General features: G+C 45.0%; 1 protein-coding gene across 1 annotated transcript in view; it reads right to left on the reverse strand.

Annotated features, from left to right (window-relative positions):
* TEAD1 (TEA domain transcription factor 1) overlaps positions 1-16,115 on the reverse strand; it is a 228,616-nt gene extending 212,501 nt beyond the window's left edge. The window contains exons 1-2 of the mRNA XM_088018138.1: positions 15,968-16,115; positions 945-949 (exon numbers count right to left, since the gene is read on the reverse strand). Of these exons, the coding sequence (XP_087874264.1) occupies positions 945-949; positions 15,968-16,115 (153 nt within the window). The remainder of the gene's footprint in view (positions 1-944; positions 950-15,967) is intronic.
* Between the last annotated feature and the right edge of the window lie 3,233 nt (positions 16,116-19,348).

Consider the following 19,348-nt stretch of genomic DNA (forward strand, 5'->3'; position numbering starts at 1 on the left):
TTTGTCCCTAGTGTCCCTACATGACGGACGCAGTGCCCCAGGGCAGAAAAGACAGCGGCGGTGACACGGTGATACTAACAGCAGTGGTGGTAGTGGTGGTATTTCAGCAAGGAATTAACTCTAGCCAACGTGCCAAGTACTTGACGTGCATTATTTCAGTTCGTCTTTCAGAGCAGCCTCTGAGGTAAGTATGTTATTATTCCCATTTTACCAAATGAGGATGGTGAGATGGCGTCCAGGTAACCTGCCCAAGGCCACACAGCAAGTTAAGCAGCAGAGCTCAGGTGTCATCCACACGCGAGCATTAATTGAAGCTATGTGGGTGCAGAAAAGTGAACGGGCCTCAGAGGAGGAGGCATGGCCAGCCAGTATCCCGAGGCGAAATGGTCAGACTGGTAGGAGGAGACCTGAGAGCCCCCGGACTTTTTTGCAGCCAAGAACAGGGGTTTGCTCCAACCAGGAGCTCACATTAGATGGGTGGAAGGAGGAAGGAATGGTGGGTGGATGGATGGATGGATGGATGGATAAGTGGGCGGGTGGATGGGAGATTTTTAAGGAGGACCAGTATGATTCCATGAAGAAACAAGAAGACTGCCCCTATCTAGGGTTACTATACAGAATGTCCCTCAAAAGACACAGATTGCCCAAATGGATCTGGAAACGGACACTCCACCTTTAGCGCAGAGTACCTTAATCACGCTTTCGGGCCTAGCACTGGGCTGGGGGCCCTTGGTAGGGGAAGAGGTAGGGAGGACCTGCGGAAGAGAGGACGGTTTGGCACCTTCAAGCCCAGGGACAGATGAGCAAGCTTGGTGCAGCCTAACCAGGAGTCAGGGACCAAGGCTCAGAACAATGACTTTGTAGCAGGAGTAGAACCTTGTGACAGACCCCACGTTTGCTTCATTGTTACTGTGGTTAATTGGTTACCTTGCTGTCTTTGTTACTTTACCTTTATTACTTTGTTACCCTTGCTTCTGTGTCAGTTTCCTTGTAGTGATTCTCAGGAAAACCTGAGAGGGTAAAGGGCCTGTCTGCCGTCTCTAAGGGACAAGGAGGAGGGGACACAGGAAGCTGCATCTCATGCCCTCCCCCACACAGGGGGGAGCAGACACTAAAGGACTAAAGTGTGAATTGCAGAGGCCTGGTCTAGCCGTCAGACCTCAGCTTTGCCAGCCAGGACCTCTGCACAAAAGGTCCATCTGGTTCCTGGGAAGGTTCATGCTATGCAATATCGCAGAGGACAGCGAGAAGCTAGGCTGGGCAAAACCCCAGCTGCAGCCTTAGGGGGTCAGTGGTGACTCTTTAGGTGGCGTCAGACAAACATGGACTCCAGTTAACAAATATTATTTCACAACTGCATCAGTCCCTCCTAGCTCCTGCTCTACACAGGATCTCTGTTGCTTACAATCCTTAGTCGTGCTCATTCTACTACTTTCTTCCTTCCACCCTCTGACGCGGCCAGACCATCTCTTCTGGAGATCACACCCTAAGACTCCTGTCTCTTTTCCCCTTTCAATCCAGCCTCAGAGTCAGAGGAAACTTTCTGAACCACTAATCCAATCGCATCTCTTCCCAGGTGAAAATCCTGCCGGCCGGCCAGCCACCAAGAGACATACCCACACTCCTCACTTCGGCATTCGCAGTGAAGCCCTGGAAAGCCCGCCACAGGCTGGCCGCCCGTTCTGCGCCAGCTGGAGCCTCTGTCCAGAATGCCAGCCCCACCACTTCCACAGCCTCCCTTGCTGCTCACCCCCACCCTCTCCCCTGCACAGCCTCACTGCACCTCCCCGTCCTTACTCATGTGGGACAAACGCCGGCACTCACGTCTCGACTCTTCATCACCACAGTGATCGTGATCTTCAAGACATGTCCGTTTCTCTCTCCTGCTGCACAGGAGCTCCACGAGAGCAGGATCTTACCTGCCTTGTCCTAGGACGGTGCTTGGCCAGACCAGGCGCTTGGTCCTCCCTGAAGGACTGCATGACCAGGATCACTGCGTTCCCACAGTGGGCACCGGGCTGCCCTCCGTGAGCTAGTGGCTGTCATCTGGTTTATACTCACTTCCACTGGGACCACCGCACTCCTCACTTCACCATGAACTTTTTGAAGAACAAGGAGCCATGTCCCATTCACCCTTGTGACCCAAACATCTGGCACATAGTGGACACCCAGTGATAGTTGCCATATTATTTTCATGAAGCATGCATACATAATACCATCCCTTTTTTAAACGAATTATTAATACTTTATTATTTCTCTGCTTATTACTGTTGCAGAAGTTTTAAGGGGGGGAAGGGGAGAGACGTGTTGCGGTGTTGAAGTTTAAAATGTATAAAAGCTTCCTTCTGAAAAGGAAGATGAGAAAGGATCCAGTAAGTCAAAGAACTGGAAGATTGCAAAAAGGGGCCCAAGCTGGTTGTAAAATTTAAAAATCTCATTTTTCTGGTTTTCCATTTATGAACAGTCAAACAATAATGTATTAGGTAGAAAATGACAGTCTTCACATGATCCTATATCCTAAATATATGATCATTATTAGCATCTGATAGATTCTTCCCCCAAATTAATGAATATAAAAAACATGATATAAGATGTACTCATTTTATACACACACACATATACTGAAAATAGGATCACATGACCTACTGATCTGTAACTCTCACGTAATCCCTCCGCCATCTCTCCATCACAGGACAAAAGTCAACCTCATCACTTTCAATGGCCTCATAATATTCACTATATGGTTTTACTGGTTTACTTAGCTATTCCTTTAGCAATGAATTTTTTAAAGTCCCAGGTTGTCACTACACCAAACAGTATGGTGAGGTCCATTCCTATCCATACATAATACAACTTCTTTTTTTTTTAAGATTTTATTTATTTATTTGACAGAGAGACAGTGAGAGAGACCCACCCAGGCGTCCCTCTACTTGTTTATTCTTAATGTATTTGCATTCCTAATCTGCTTAATTTCTCCCTACAGCAAAAATGGCTGGAGGGGGCCATTTATGGCTCTGAGGTAGTCAGGAGCATCTGCTAAAGAGAGAAGGTGAGAGCCGATCATGTGGGAAGAAGGCAGCACAGGAGTAGGCACATTTAAAAAGCTTGTTAAACTGGAGTTCTTGAGCCCTCGTTGCCCTGCTGCTTTGAGTGGTCAGCATGATATCTAGCACAGTGGGGGCACCTGTGTTCATAATATGGCTGTGATCTTTCCCACGCATCCTCTGTTTAAGGAGACAGGGAGGAGTTGTAGAAATATTCTTCAAAAAATTATAAAGTTTTGCTGCTCCAAGTGTTGATCAGTATTCATACTGAAACTGTATTAACGAAGAACAGATCTGGGGCGCCTGGGTGGCTCAGTCGTTAAGCGTCAGCCTTCGGCTCAGCTCATGATCCCAGGGTCCTGGGATGGAGCCCCGCGTCGGGCTCCCCGCTCGGTGAGAAGCCCGCTTCTCCCTCTCCCACTCCCCCTGCTTGTGTTCCCTCTCTGGCTGTCTCTCTCTCTCTGTGTCAAATAAATAAATAAAATCTTTAAAAAAAAAAAAAACAGAACAGATTTCCCCTAAGGATACTGGCAACATGAAATCTTAGGCTACACCGATTGGTGGCAGTGGGTTTTAGTTTAAAAAATTTCCTTTTGTTCAAATATGTGCCCTTAGTCCTAGCTCTGCTCTCACTGTTACCAGTGTCCCTTAGAGGACAGGAATGATGAGCAGGGATGTACACCTCCGCTCCAGCTGTCTGCGGGAGCTGCAGGCTCGCAGGGTTGGCAAGGGGTCCTACCTGTGATTGATTTGCTTTATGGTCAGAGCCCAGAGCTAAAGACCTCCATGTGGAACTAAGTGGTTGTCTTCACTTGAGGTATGTGCAGTTCTTTGTGCCTCAGTGTAGCCCAGAGTTGACCCACTAAGGCTTTTGAACCCTGAGCAAGAATAGAACCCTGCCTCTTTTTCTTGAAGACACAGAATCAGTGAGGTGAGTATGGATTAGTGCCGTGGACAGTTTTGTGGGTCAGAGACTGTCCTGCTGAAGGTTTATAACCCCATTGTTCAAAACATCCTTGACTGAGGCAAGGGTGGAGGAAAATTTTATATACTACTGACAGGAGTCTAAATTGTATAGCTTTTCTGGAGGCCGTTTTGACAATAGGGATTAGAGTGTCAAATCTGCATACTCTATGATGGGCAGTTCTACTTCACAGAAGTTACTTTAAGGAAAGAATTGTATTGGGGCACCTGGGTGGCTCAGTCGTTAAGTGTCTGATTTTGGCTCAGGTCATGATCCCAGGGTCCTGGGATCGAGCCCCACATTGGGCTCCCTGCTCAGTGGGAAGCCTGCTTCTCCCTCTCCTTCTGCCCCTACCCCTGCTCGTGCTCTTGCTCTCTCTCAAATAAAATCTTTAAAAAAAAGAATAAACAAGCAGAGCACAGAGAAAATCACCTACGAGTGATGCAGCTAAGCTTGAGAAGGTCGCCTGTGAGTGCAGTCCTCAAGTTCTGGTGTACACTCTGTGAAAACTAACTCAAATGTCATCATTACATCTGAATACATGCCTTAAAATGGCTTGCAGATAGCTCCACCATGTCCGTGGGTAGAAGGATTTTGTTTTTGACACAGCCAGCAGGCAGCTGGCTGGCCACCAAAGCAAAAGCATGAGGAGGAGTGAAAGGGGTGATCCTAGGTCTCGGTCCAGTGTTTTCAAAAGAACAAACACATCAACTGCTTTCCTCCACAAACCATGAGACAAACATCCAGTCACGCAAGTACAGCAGCACGAGTAAACAAGTCTTCTGCTGGCATTATGCTTCTGTTAAGGAACAAGGGCCACAGACATCATTTCTTTCCCAGACTTAAACGTTCTGGAAAATCTCCAACTAGCCAATGATCTGGAGGCAGTTTCATAAACCAAAACTTTCCTCCTAGACACAGCAACTGAGATCTACAAGCGCAACACCTCGCATGGTGTACAGATTCCTGGGGTCAAGGTCAAGGTCAAGAGAGGACCTTGGGCCAGTCACATGCCCTTTCTTAGCTTGGTTTTCCCATTAGTGTAAGATGGGGATGTGGGGGACTGTGGCGGAGAATGTCAGGAGGTCCAACCGTGACCACTGCTCTCCTGACCGGCATGAGCCAGGCTGACCCTCCAGCTCAAGCCTGGAGTGTTCATGAGCTGCAGGACACTGGGAGTGTCCCATCTGCTCTGGCTACCCCAGAGGACCTGGAGAGTCCTAGAAGCAACCAGGAAAGGAGCTCAGTGACAAGTTTCCAAGTCAACACGCACCCTGCAGCCCAAAAGCCCCCTGCCTGCTTGAGAAATAGCTACCGTGACGGTTTGAACAGCAGAATCATCCCCTGTCACAGGGAACCTTACATATAATGACCCGGATATGCAACAAAATGGATAAAAAGTGGGATTAGAATTTCTTAAGTTGCAGTACTTATTACAAATACAACGAAACTGCTCTCATGAACATAGGTTTAAATCACAAATGAAGCTCCTAATAGGTTTCTCTTTTATTTTGCCTACAATATACCAAAAGTCCTGATTCATAAATAGTTGCAAATGTTGTCTATGTTAACCTTCTACTCGCAGCCTCAGAAATCCACTCAATTAAATTAAAACCCAGAAACCTGAAGGTAAGGCAAGAGGAAATTTTTATTCTAAAGTTGGGTAACATTTCTTATCAGAAAATGTTCAATTCAGAGGGAGTTGAAGTACTTTCACTGGCCAATTTAAGCTCTTATTTCTAAAGAAAAACACTGTTAAAATGTATCTCCTATGATATAATTCAATGTTCAGTGAGGTCAGCTCTAAAAATCTCTGGATACTCAGTACCAGGCTCTGACAGATATTTATGTAAAACTTCAAAAGAGTCAAATTCATTGTGTTTCACACATTGAGTTCAAACTAAGTTTCAATTTCATCACTGACACTCGACCAGCTTTTGTAAATAAGCATGGAGAGAACACAAGCCCGTATTGCCTAATGGAGCTCATTCAATTTATTTTAGAAGTTTCAGCAAGATACACAAGGGGCAAAAGTGAGATGCTAGGGGTGCCTGGGTGGCTCAGTCGTTAAGCGTCTGCCTTCGGCTCAGGTCATGATCCCAGGGTCCTGGGATCAAGCCCTGCATCAGGCTCCCTGCTCCATGGGAAGCCTGCTTCTCCCTCTCCAACTCTCCCTGCCCTTGTTCCCTCTCTCGCTGTGTCTCTCTCTGTCAAATAAATAAATAAAATCTTTTTTTTTTTAAAAAAGTGAGATTCTATTTGAGAGATTCAGGCAACGGAGTTCATCAGCCAATGTAAAAAAAAAATTATTTATCACCTCATTTGATATATTTTAGCGAAAAGTTTCCTTGAAGGGTCCACAAATTGCAGTATGAAAAAGATAACCCCTAAGAATTATTATCATTCTAAATAACTCATAAAAGATATCCTAGCATAATGTACACATTGTATGTTACACCTACAGCACCATTCTAAAAGGCTATCTACTTAATAAGCTGAATTTATCTAGACAACACACAACTTCTGGTAGGAGCTGGTATACAACCCAGCATTTCAGCAATCTGTGCTGCCTTGTTCTCAGAGTATAAGGCAAGATTTTCTTCATTTCTGTACGTGTCAAGTGTTTCGAAGAATTGGTCCTTCTCGTCGTTTGCCTGGATAAACACATACAAATGCAAGCAAAACGCTGACTACATCCTCCACTCCTCTTCTATCAGCGGGGGATCGCAGGGGCACGTAGAATCCAGCCTTGGGACTTGCGCTAACCAGGGCGAGTGTTCAGGTTCTTCTCCGTGCTGCATCACGCACGATGACATCAACTATTTTCACAGAGGATTGTGAGGTGAGGACTCTGAAGCTATGGGTACATTTTCTGTGTCTGATTGAAATTCTGGTAGAATTCTAGGATTCTGAAGAATAGGGGAGAAAACATGGGGTCTGGGAAAGTGTGAGAAGATACAGAAAACCCGCTGGTCTCAAAAACGGAAATGACTACACGGGAGAAACGTGGATGCCCAGAGAGCTGTCAGCTCAGTTTGTGCCTCAGCCCTCAAGCCAAGCATCAAGTTCAGCTGCAAAAGCAGTACAGAAGTTTAGTCCTTTCCACTTCTCTTTCCATCCCTGAAGATGGAGGCTCTTTTCATTCATTCATTCATTCAGTCAGTCAGTCACTCCACAGGTACCTGCTGGATATCTACTCTGCAAGGCAAACGGCTGGGCATACACATGGTGTATGCTTTTGTCAGCACAAATGTTATATTTCATCTTGGACAGCTCTGCAGTGTCCTCAAAGAGAACTTGAAGATACTGAAAATGAGTGACCACCACCAGAACCAGGACTCACCTGCTCATTAAACAGTTCTAGTGCTTGGCAAATGTTAGCTCTATTTTGACTTGTGCAAGCCTGCTTTGAGCTCCTGTGTACCAGATGGGATACAAAGTTCCTGTCCTCAAGGGGGCTCAGAGGGAGAGAAGGGGATAAATCCAACACAGGGGTCAGTGTGATCGACGGGGGCCTAAGGAAGAGGAAGGCAGGCTTACTTATATCGCCCTATAGGAGACAGGAAGGCTTCTGTAAAATGATGCACATTCTTCTCTTTAGAAACAAGAACTGGACAAGGGCGAGAGTAGATCACAGCGGAGACGCAGGTAGGAGAGAGGCAGAGGCAGCAGAGACCACTGAGCACGGCTGAAATTGAGGAATACTGAGTGGCAGTGGCTGGCCAGGAGGGTGGAAGAGAGGACCAGGACCTTCTCCTCCAACAGAGTGAGCACGATGCAGGCCACCTGGTTTCAGACACCTCAGTCACCCATAACTTCTCAGAGGGGGAAAGAGTGGCTCCTCTAGCAAATTCCACATGCCAAACTGAGTGGTCACACTGCACTCTCCCTGGGCTTGGTGGGAGGCCCGTCCAGTACACACATGACCTTCCTCTGGTCTCGGTACATGGAGGGGAGCTCCCAAAACAAAGCAACCACAAAGCCGATGCAGCCGTAACAGAGGATAAATATAATACGTGTCTGACTCGGCAGAAGCCAGGTTTCTCTAACATATCTCTTTCTGTGCTCTAAAAGCCATGCAGTGTTTTAAAAAGCACACCCACAAATCAAAACCACAATGAGATATCACCTTATGCTAGTGAGAATGGCCAACATCAAAAAGACAAGAAATAACAAGTGTTGGCGAGGATGCAGAGAAAAGGAAGTCCTTGTGCTCTGTTGGTGGGAATGCAAACTGGTGCAGCCACTCTGGAAGACAGGATGGGGGTTCCTCAAAAAAGTTAAAAATAGAGCTACCCACAATCCAGTAATTCCACTCCTGGGTATTTACTAAAGAAAATGAAAACACTAATTCTTAAAGATATCCGCACCCCTATGTTTACTGCCAAATTATTTACAACAGCCAAGACATGAAAGCAACCTGAATGCCCACTGATGGATGATGGATGGATGCTGTGGTGTATGCATACAATGGAATATTACCCAGCCTTAAAAAAAGAATGAAATCTTGCCATTTGTGACAACATGGATGGACCTAGAGAATATTATCTAAGTGTAGTAAGAGACAAAGGTAAACACCGTGAGATTTCATTTATATCTCGAATGTAAAAAACAAAATGAGCAAGCACAAAGAAACTCATAAATACAGAGAACAAACTGTCACCAGACACAGCAGGGAGGGAAGGGGAATAGATGAAATAGGTGAAGGGTTAATTAAGAAATACCAACTTCCACTTATAAAATAAGTAAATCATGAAAACTACAGCATACGAAATATAGTCAATAATATTGTAATAATGCTATGTGATGACAGATGGTGACTATACATATCATGGGGAGCATTTCATAACATATATGACTGTTGAATTACCATGTTGCATACCTGAAGCTAATATCATATCGTATTTCAACTAGATTTCAAAATAAAATTTTTTAAATAGTCTTCACCAAATAACAATAAAATAAAATAAAATAAAATAAAAGCACACCCAGGGCCACTCTGCTTCCAGAGATTTGGAGGTTTAGTTAATTTGTTTAGAAGATGGTTATGCAAATTTGCACTACCCCTACCTAAGCCTTGGTTTGAAAATGAGAGGAAAAATCTCCAGCTGTATCTAGGAAGAATTTTTTTTTAAGATTTTATTTATTTATTTGACAGAAAGCGATATAGCGAGAGAGGGAACACAAGCAGGGGGAGTGGGAGAGGGGGAAGCAGGCTTCCCGCTGAGCAGGGAGCCCGACATGGGGCTTGATCCCAGGACCCTGAGATCATGACCTAAGCCGAAGGCAGACACCCAACGACTGAGCCACCCAGGTGCCCCTGTATCTAGGAAGAATTTTAACAAAAAGAACACCCAGAGCCCATGCAACAGATAGCCGCTCCTGCAGGTCAACTCACACTGGGCACCACTCACCCAGCTCTCCAAGGGACACAGTAACTGGATTCCAGTGGCCCCACATTCACTCACTCCATGGATATATTCTGAATGCCAGTTGTATGCAAAGCACTATGGAGAGACAAAGGTGTGCAAGCCGCAGTCCACACCCTGAGAGAGCTTACAGCGGAGGTGGAGGGAAGAACAGCTATGAAGAATGGTATAAAGCATGCAGGATGGTAAGGGTGCCATTAAGAAGACACTGATGGGCCACAGGAAATCAAGATCCTCTTCTGGTAAAGGAGGAAGGGACGGGGAGAAGAATTCCTGACAGAGGTGGTGGCAGAGAAAACAAGGAGGTTTTGACAGACCAAACAAAAAAGGTGGTACTCTTCTCTGAGCATGCGCAATGCACCACTTACATCTCAGAACACCAGCGGGTGAGGTGACATTATCTCCATGGACTGGGCAGGAAAAGCCTGGCTCGGCCAGCAGGAGTGACTTGCACAATGTCACACACATCCTCGGTGGCACAGCCAAGCACCAAAGTCCTCATTCTCTAAGGGAAGCCTTCCTGCTGGAGGGGACGGCATGGGGACGGCACATGTGGGAAATGACAACATCCCATTTGTAGGACGCCAGGCTGGAAGGGCACACTGAGACCACACGGCCGGGCCCTCAAATACCAGGCCGAAGAGAACATGTCCACTGGCTGGGTGATGAAGCAGAGAGGGAGGAGGGGACTCCTGAGAAATCAGTCTGAGATCAGGTGTGGCGGCTAAAAGCCACAGAAGCCAGTCAGTCTGGGTTTGAATCCCACCTCTGAAAGCGGCTAGCTGCACGCTCTGGACAAGGCTCTTCATTTCTCTGTGCCTCCGCCACTTCTTCTATTAAATGAGGGAGGGGTGTGATAATACCACCCTCCACCTACTTCACAGAATTATTGGAAAATTAAATGAATTGCAAAGCGCTAAGTATAATGCTGGTCATAAGAACGGAAGTATGGCTGGGTAATAATGATGATGCTGTAGCAATTTTATTAACCACAGCAAACACTGACTGAGGCTGGAAGATCTCAGAGACAGCTAGGGAAATCTAGGCAAGAAAAGATGGTCGTAGCTTCAGAGGGAATGGAAAGGAAGTTACAGATATGAGAGATGGTTCTCAGAAGGGGAAGAGAGACACTTCATCAAGGCTTGAGCCTGGGAGAAAGGCAGGGCAGGTTGGAGGTGCCACTCAGCCATATGAGCACTTGACAAAGACTCAGGATTCCTTGCTGGACTCTGCCCCTTACATATCTGGATGCATTTCTCTGAGCCTCAAATCTTCCTTCTCTAAAATGAAGCTTGCAAGCCTTACACTTTCTACATCAGCATTGTTCTGAGGATCAAATAGGACATTAAGGCACAAAGCACTGTACAGAGCTGTGATGGGGACCAGTCTGGGGAATGAGTAGAAGGAGAGGGAAACTACTTAACCCAACTGTGATGTTCCCAGAGGGTAAGACCGAGGGTCAGTTCCAACACCGGCACCCTGTGTGGCTGCAGGCAGGTACCAGCCCAGGACAACGGACACCTGAGGCCGCCGTGGAACAGAGTAGAACACACAAAGGGTCTGGTTCAAGGGGCAGACCAAGAGGCAGCCTCTCAGTGCTGGCAGCAGAATTCACCATTCCAGGGCACACTGGGGATAAAGGAAGTCCAGAGCGTGGCTCTACCTCCTCCAGGTCTCCAGTTATAGAGCCTATGAGCAGATCAAAAGAAGGGTCTGGAGCCAGCCAGAGAGAGATCCTGCAGGCAACCCTGCGATAGGTCACATTTCCTGCATTATACTGTCAGCCACTGGAATTTCATACAGAAATTCATCTTGTTTATGTTGAGTGTCATCTACATGGTCCAGGGGAGTGAAAAGACAAGCAGCTCACATTCCTTACGTAAGCTGTCTTTATTTTAGCTTTGGCAGTACCAAACTCAGGACCCCCAGCCCCAAGTCTCTTCTCTGGCAGACCCTCCCCCTCCCCATGACATCACTCACCACAGGAGACTGGAATCACCCCCTAACACAGCTCTCTCTCCCCCTACCCTGGTTCCTCGATGTTCCTTGAATTAACCTAGAGTTCTCATTCTCTGAATCCTCAGCACCTAACACAGATGCTGGCATACAATAAATCGAAAGTTCACACCATCTTTTGGAACTCAAAAAAGACAGGGAGGACTCCCAGGCACAACCCACTCCAATTATTCAAATTTCCCCTTTAGTCAAAAACAGCTTTCAACATAGTGGCACCTCATTTATTCAAACCTCCCTGTTTGGTCTTTCCACATATCCAATTTCCCAGATCAAAAGCAAGGCCCAATTCAGGTTTGGGATCTTAGTTGTACTTTGTTTGATACAGGTTTTAGAAAAGTAAAAGCCCTTGCCACTCCAAAATATAGTTACTAAATTAAAACACTCCAGAATAGTGCCTTTTCCCCTCAACCAACTTTTTCTGCTGACTTTCAACAGTTTTAGAGTTGATAATCAGAGGAAGCCTTTATTTAAAGAAAGGGGGAAAAAAATCTAAGTAAACTGTTCCCTATGTTCTCTAAGAATGTGGACTCTAAGAACACAATCTGTCCACACAAGATAAACGCAGTTTTATTAAAGAAAACACAACGGACTTACACATACTCTTCAAATAGTGTACAGTGTACACATGAAGAAGCAAACACAAATTCAAAGGGGGTGGGACCACAGGGGCCTGGGGCCCCGGTGGGCACTGTTGAGGTTTTGCTCCAAAGCTGTACTGGAAGGTGGGCCTTGCTGGAGACGGGCTCCTTGCTCTGTCCTTCCCAGGGTAACCTCTCCCACGGACCCTCAAACGGAGCTCAAGGAGGTGTCTGCAGAGGCCGGCAATGCGGCCACAGTGACTATTTTCAAAATAATTTTTATTGAAAAAACAATCAACTGAACTACTTATAATCTGCAAGACCAAGTCCCTTGGCACCAAATGTGTTCAAGGCCTCAAATGCTACAGGAGTTTCGATTTATTCCAAATATAGACCTGAAATCATGGACTAAGAAGCAACAGCAGCAGTATTTCAAGTGACTGACCAACTCCATCCAAATACCCCACCCTTCTCGCCTCAGAGTGATGGGAAATAATGAGTCGAGAAATAGAATTTCTAGAAAGTCTCCCTTCCATCACCAAAGGAAGAGTTTTTATAACCAGTGTGACTTTTAAGAATGCTAGCAGAAACTAAAATATACGCAGAACTTCTTTCCACTGTACTCCCCCAAGGAAAATGTCACTTTTTTAGTAATGTAAAAATATACGGTAGGTTTATACTTTGGTGCCCCTCACTACTTGAGCTATTTTGAAAGTTTTAAGAATCTATCTTCTGTGGGATTATCTTTGGAGAGACTCTCCCCAAATTTTTTCAAGCACCTGGACGTTAATGTTATTAAAATGAATGAAGATTCTGTCCCTGTCCATAAGGACCCCACAAGTCAAGTATCCGTGCCTAAAACGAAAGGCTCTACTAAATGGGTGATACTAATTTCTCTAAGGGACTTTTAGAAAAAAGACCCAAAGTTCTGTGCAGTAATCTATTCTTTTCCCTAGTTTAAAAAAGAATTTAACATAAACAGAAAAATCTAAAAGGGAGATGCTGCAACATTCCAAGTGGCAGAATCTGAGTCAGGGTGTTATTCACCAAAAAAATGACCTGCTTGGTGACAAGGCCTACGCTAGACACCAGTGGTCGCCAGTCCCCACTCTCCATAATGAATTCATACCACCTTGTCAGCTTTCCGAGATGAAAACACTCGCAGGCCTGTCCTCCTTTCCGTGACAGATAACTAGTGCTTCCCCCAAAGACCACACATTCTCTTTATATATGACATACATCATTTCTCTAATGGTAGGCTGAATTCAAACTGAGATTCAAGTCCACACAATTCTACACAAAGCTAACCTTCAACTAAAGGGCCAGAAGCTCTGGTTACTGGGATTTCTTTCATTCCAACTCATTTAACAAATATTTACTGAGCACCAACTGCCAGAAATTTCCTAAACACTGAGCAACTATACTGGCCAAAAACAGACATGGAACCTTCCCTTGTGGGGCTTACAATCTAGGGGGTAAGTCACATAATCAGCGAACTAATTTTATTGAGAGAAATGAACAGGACGTAGTGATTCAGATCAACAAGCAGCTGGGCTGAGGAGAAAAGAGAACAGACACTGGGTAGGACAATCGGGTTAGGGAGAGTCTCTCCAAAGATAATCCCACAGAAGATAGATTCTTAAAACTTTCAAAATAGCTGTTACATGGCTGGCATAACAATTACTGGAAAATGTTCTGAATAACTAATACATATAATTTAGAAAAGACAAAAATGTTAAAAAATAGAATGAGGCTAAACTCATCTATAAACTTAATAGAACCCCAATAAAAATAGTTTCTGAAATTTTTTTTCAACTAGACGAAGTGTTTCTGAAATTAAATGGATTTAGATAACCAAACTGATGAGAACAGGCAAGGGGAAAAAAAAAATCTTAAAATGGAGAGTAATGAAAAATGAGTAGCTGTATTAGATATCAAAACCCATTACAGAGCTATGGTAATCAAGGCTCCAGGTAGATAATAAAACATGTATGGATCCATGGATCCATACAATGGATCAGATTCAATGAACAGTGTTACAGATTCAATGAACAGTGTTGGGACAAGCCAAGCATTAGGTATAATAGTCTGGATTCCCTACCTCACTCTTTATACACCAAAAAAATTCTAGACACAGTCAGCTCTGTCAAATACATCATGATTTCCTTTTTTTTTTAAAGTGGAAGACTCTCTTCCAATAATTTCAAAGCAAGATCGTCTGCATGCAAATAAAAAACCTAGAAGCCATAAAGGAATAGTTGATAAATCTGATTTATTTCTGAGGGCGCCTGGGTGGCTCAGTTGGTTGAGCCACTGCCTTCGGCTCAGGTCATGATCCTGGAGTCCCGGGATCGAGTCCCACATCAGGCTCCCTGCTCGGCAGGGAGTCTGCTTCTCCCTCTGACCCTCTTCCCTCTCGTGCTCTCTATCTCTCATTCTCTCTCTCTCAAATAAATAAATAAAATCATTAAAAAATAAATAAATAAAATCTAAAAAAAGATTTAAAAATAAATAAATAAAATAAAATCAATTTCTGGGAATGGAAACATTATACGACAAGGAAACTCAGAAGACATATGACAACCCTAGGAAGTATATGGGCAATTACCCCATCCCACAGTCACTGAAGTTTCCCTGAGATATTAGCTGTGCATCTCAAATGGTACTGTGCTCACCATTCACCTGGAAATCAGCAGGCCTGGGGATGACGGGGGAGGGGTATCTCAGATTCTGCTAGTCTAATAAACTCCCTGGAGATGTTAAGTAGCTAAATTTTATGGAACTTTCCTAGTTAAAGAAACCTGGGGCCAGAATTAAGAGGGACTCAGATACCTTAACAAGAATCACCTGGGAAGGTTTCTGAACACCCCCCCCCCCCCGCCCAAGCATCACCATTGGCAGTCTGACTTAGAAGATCCAGCGTCAACAGCAGGAATCCGTATTTAAAAACAAAAACAACAAACAAACAAACCAAAACACACCTTCCCTGCCTGACAAAGACATTCAGCCTGGTTTGCAATCCAGTGGGCAGGTCATCTGAGTCCATTCCTGCTTTTTCTGTGCTCTGAACACTGCCGAGACCTGTTTGAACTGGTAGCTTCAAACTATTTCTTTCCTGTCCCCAGAGCCCACCTGCCCGCCTTCCCCGATCCCCATGTCACGCTTCCATAGCCCTGTCCTAACACCTCCCCCTCCCCCTCCCCGCTCCAGGATGGAGAGGGCACAGCAAAGGAGGTCTCCTGCACGATTCAGCGGCATCAGGGGACGGTTTCAGCGCTTGGCTGCCCTTTGCCCACTCACTGGCTGTGTGATCCTGGGCAAGCCTCTTAATCTCTGAGACCCCCATTTCCTCATCTATGAAAGGCAAGCTGTCATGAGGGCTAAGCGAGTTAGCCTACTGAAAGAACTACGTGAACTATAAAGCATCAGACGAATGTTATTTTTTATTAGATGTGGGACCTTTGGGAATGCACTTCCATAAATCCACACTCCTCACATCCACGTCCTGGTAATGTTCTACAAAGTTTCCCCTCCCTGCCACCTCTCAATTTACAGGAGAAAAAAAAAACTCTCCAGGTTTCTACTTTCTATTTCTACTTTCTAAATATACAGACTAAACTTTACGAACTAAATGAGTAGAACATAACATGTCATATCAAGCCTGAACTAAAAATGGCTTCAACTTTGTAAAAGATGCCAACAAATATTGCATATATGTCTGCGATAATGTGCATGACAAGGACTTTCCAAAACAAATTCTATCTTCTTAACAGCTTCTACTATGTTATTTCTAAATGTTAAGTCTCATCTAAATCTTCGTCCCTGCTCATTTACACTGCCTGCCCGCCACACACCCCCCCCCTCAAAAAAATCTGGGGAATAGTGGAGGAAGCAGTATTTGGTATCTGACACCATCCCCAAGGGCACACATCTTACTGGTCTCCTCAAGAAGGCATTTGCCACTTAATGCATTTGCTAATCCAATGAGTTTGGAAGATTCCCTGGGAGGAAGTTTGAAGCACGTGCACAATATACACATTGGATTTATCATCAGGAAGCATTTGCCGAAGGCCACGGAGGGCATGCTTTCCACGTTGATCAGAGTTGGGAGGGGAGGAAGAGAGGGGTGGTGCCACTAGGCAGGACACTCAGGTCTAATGAGACACCCGGTGTGCCTCCTTCCAGGTGCTCAGCCGACCAGATCATCCCAGCGCCCTGGGGTATGGGGGTGGGGGGGAATTCCTCACCAGTCACGTCTGAACGAAGCACCATACAACCTAAAAGCCACAAGGCAAATCAAGCAGCAGAAAAGCCTAGGTAAGACCTTGAAATTTTCCAGTCGGAGACACACATTAGGCGGTCACCCTAGTTACTACCCACTAGTTACTACCTAGCTGGCTAACACCCAGGGAACAAACTAATGCTCCCTGCGATTGAACCCACACTGGAGCAAGGGGTCCAGAACAGCAGCCCTGCGTGGCAAAGCCAGCAGAAGCCACATGCTGCCACAAGGAGCTGCCTCTGTGAGCAGGGCTTCTCCAGAACACCACACAGGGCCTATTTCCCAGCAAACTAGTTGGCCAGAGACCATTTGGTTTCAATTAACAGTAACACACTCCTGCAAACCTAAGGGGGGGGGGGAGAGGATAACATGGGTTCATTATAAGGCCAAGGGGTCTATCAGAAGACCCTGAATCAAGAACGGAGCCCGCCCACAGGGGAAATGGAAAACCATCCACATATTAGAATTTTCCCAAGGTCTCTCATCTCCTGCTCTGCACAATTGCTCTGTTCTTTTCTCTCTACAAAGTAGTCTTATTCCATGCTTCTCTCTACTCACGAGTCAACCATCTCCCTAATGAGATTTTCCCTGAACTATAATGTGAACATCAAAGACAAGCTAGGATTCGGTGCCTGGGTGGCTCAGTTGGTTAAGCGACTGCCTTCGGCTCAGGTCATGATCCTGGAGTCCCGGGATCGAGTCCCACATTGGGCTCCCTGCTCAGCAGGGAGTTTGCTTCTCCCTCTGACCCTCTTCCCTCTCATGCTCTCTCTCTCAAATAAATAAATAAGATCTTAAAAAAAAAAAAAAAAGACAAGCTAGGATTGCCATCCCCATTCCAAAATATTCAGGAGACAGTTTAACTCAGCTTGGGTGAGATGTGCCCCCTTGATCCAAACATCAGAGAGGAGGTGGGCAAGCTGGTCTAACTGTAAAGGATATCTACCTGCCTGGCACAATTATAAAAAATAACGATACAGGGGCGCCTGGGTGGCTCAATCGTTAAGCGTCTGCCTTCAGCTCAGGTCATGATCCCAGGGTCCTGGGATCAAGCCCCGCATCGGGCTCCCTGCTCTGCGGGAAGCCTGCTTCTCCCTCTCCCACTCCCCCTGCTTGTGTTCCCTCTCTCGCTGTGTCTCTCTCTGTCAAATAAATAAATAAAAATCTTTTAAAAAATAAATAAATAAATAACGATACAAATGTTAGCTGAATGAACTCTGACCTTTGTTAAAGCCACAAGGTTTTCCAAAGGTACCATCTTGTCTTCTTATCCTCACTCCAAGGAAGCACAGCTGTACAGCCAGATCCTCAAATAACAGATAAATGTCTTTTCTGTAGCTTGCTTGTTGGTTGCTTGGGTCGAGAAAAAAAGTATTTTGTCGTTATCAAATGGAAATTTATTTCTGGTTCTTCACTTTCTCTTCAGAGGAAGGTTCTCAGCAGGAATCTTACCTGGAAACAGGCAAGACCTAGCCAGTACACGAAAACGTCTTTGAGATCATGAACACAAAGGTGAGAGAGAGACGCAGCCATTGCCAGGGCACCACAGCACACACACACAGAACGGAAGCTTTCTGGGGCAAACGTACTAAAAGTAATTTTCCATAGGAAGAGACAGTTCAGTGTAAAGGTTAAAGCAAGGCTCAGTCCTTCCACACAAAAGCCACTGGGTTTTTCATAAAGTAGCCCCAAAGAGTCCATCAGTTGGGGTCTATTTCACCTAGGGCAACAAACGCATTCCTCACAGATCACAGGCTGCTCTGTGTGGTTGCTAATAAGATAATCTGTACAGGAGGCTTACAAATCCATTTACATTGATTTTAATTAATGAATCAATCCCTGGCCTTGAACAACCTGGTCCAGAGAAGGTAAGCAATCCAGCTTTGGTCTGTACTCCCAGCCTGAAATCTACATTAACAATAAGTTAACTCTCAGATCAATGAAGGACAAATAAAAATAATTGGGTTTGTATCTCTCATGACATAAGGAAAAATCTCTTCCAAGTTTAGACAGTAACTCCTCACACGTCAATACGAAGAATATATTTTCCGTGATTTCCTAACAAACTCACCTAGGACTAAGGGTCTTGTTTTGCATTGTTTTGTTTTACAAGCCCGAAATCTGGAAAACCCAAGTCTGATATCATGACTCTCAGTCAAACCTCTAAAATCAAAATAAGCCTAACTTTCTCAACAGCTTATCCGAACCTTTCAGTCTAGACTGAGGTTGAACAGAGAATTACCCAAACACAAAATACAAATGACAAGAAAGAACAAAGTGGCACTCACCAGCCTATCTGTGCTCTGAATCAGGCAGGCTTCATTAAAAAGGCAGGCAAACTTTTGCATTTGCTTTTATCCTTTACAAAGGCTGAAATAGAATTGGGCCTTCCTGAGTCATTGCCAGCTATGAACTGGAAACAAACTCAATTTAAAAGACAGCGTCCGTATATATATGACTGCTCATCACTTCACCTTTCCTCCTTCTTTTTCCTTATCTCTTTCACAGGGTTTGCCTACCCACTCTATTTTTAGACTTCTATCAGAACTTCCAATGACTCCATATATACTCAGTGGGGGAAAAAAAAGTCCAAGTTCAGTCCCATTTTCTCACTGCCAGCTAACACCAATTAGCATAGGAAAAGAACAGAGGAGTGGATAAATGAAAATGCATCACACTTAATTTAATTTTTTTTCCCCAAATCGAAAAAGTCCATAACTCCACAAGCAAAGCAGAAAGTAGCAGTGAGCAGCCGCCCCACGGGGAGAGACACCAACCTGCGTCTGCTCGGATGGAGGAACACAGACAAGTTGGAGTCTGCTCATAAAAGAGGAGATACTCAAGTTGCAGTGGACCCACTACATTGGGAGATAAGCACTTCATGTTTCTCCTTTACTTTTTCGAGTGTTTAACAAAATAGTTATCAAGCTGATTTTGAAGTCAGTAAGACTGGCCTGAAACACTGCAAAAGGAATTAAAAGGGGGGCGGGGAAAAGACCCTGTTTATAAGGAAGTAAACTGCAAGAAAGAGCAAG

This window comes from Eumetopias jubatus, unplaced genomic scaffold (genome assembly GCF_037043125.1).
Source record: "Eumetopias jubatus isolate StellerSeaLion01/CBP00866 unplaced genomic scaffold, mEumJub1_p1.0 scaffold_13, whole genome shotgun sequence".
NCBI lineage: Eukaryota > Metazoa > Chordata > Mammalia > Carnivora > Otariidae > Eumetopias > Eumetopias jubatus.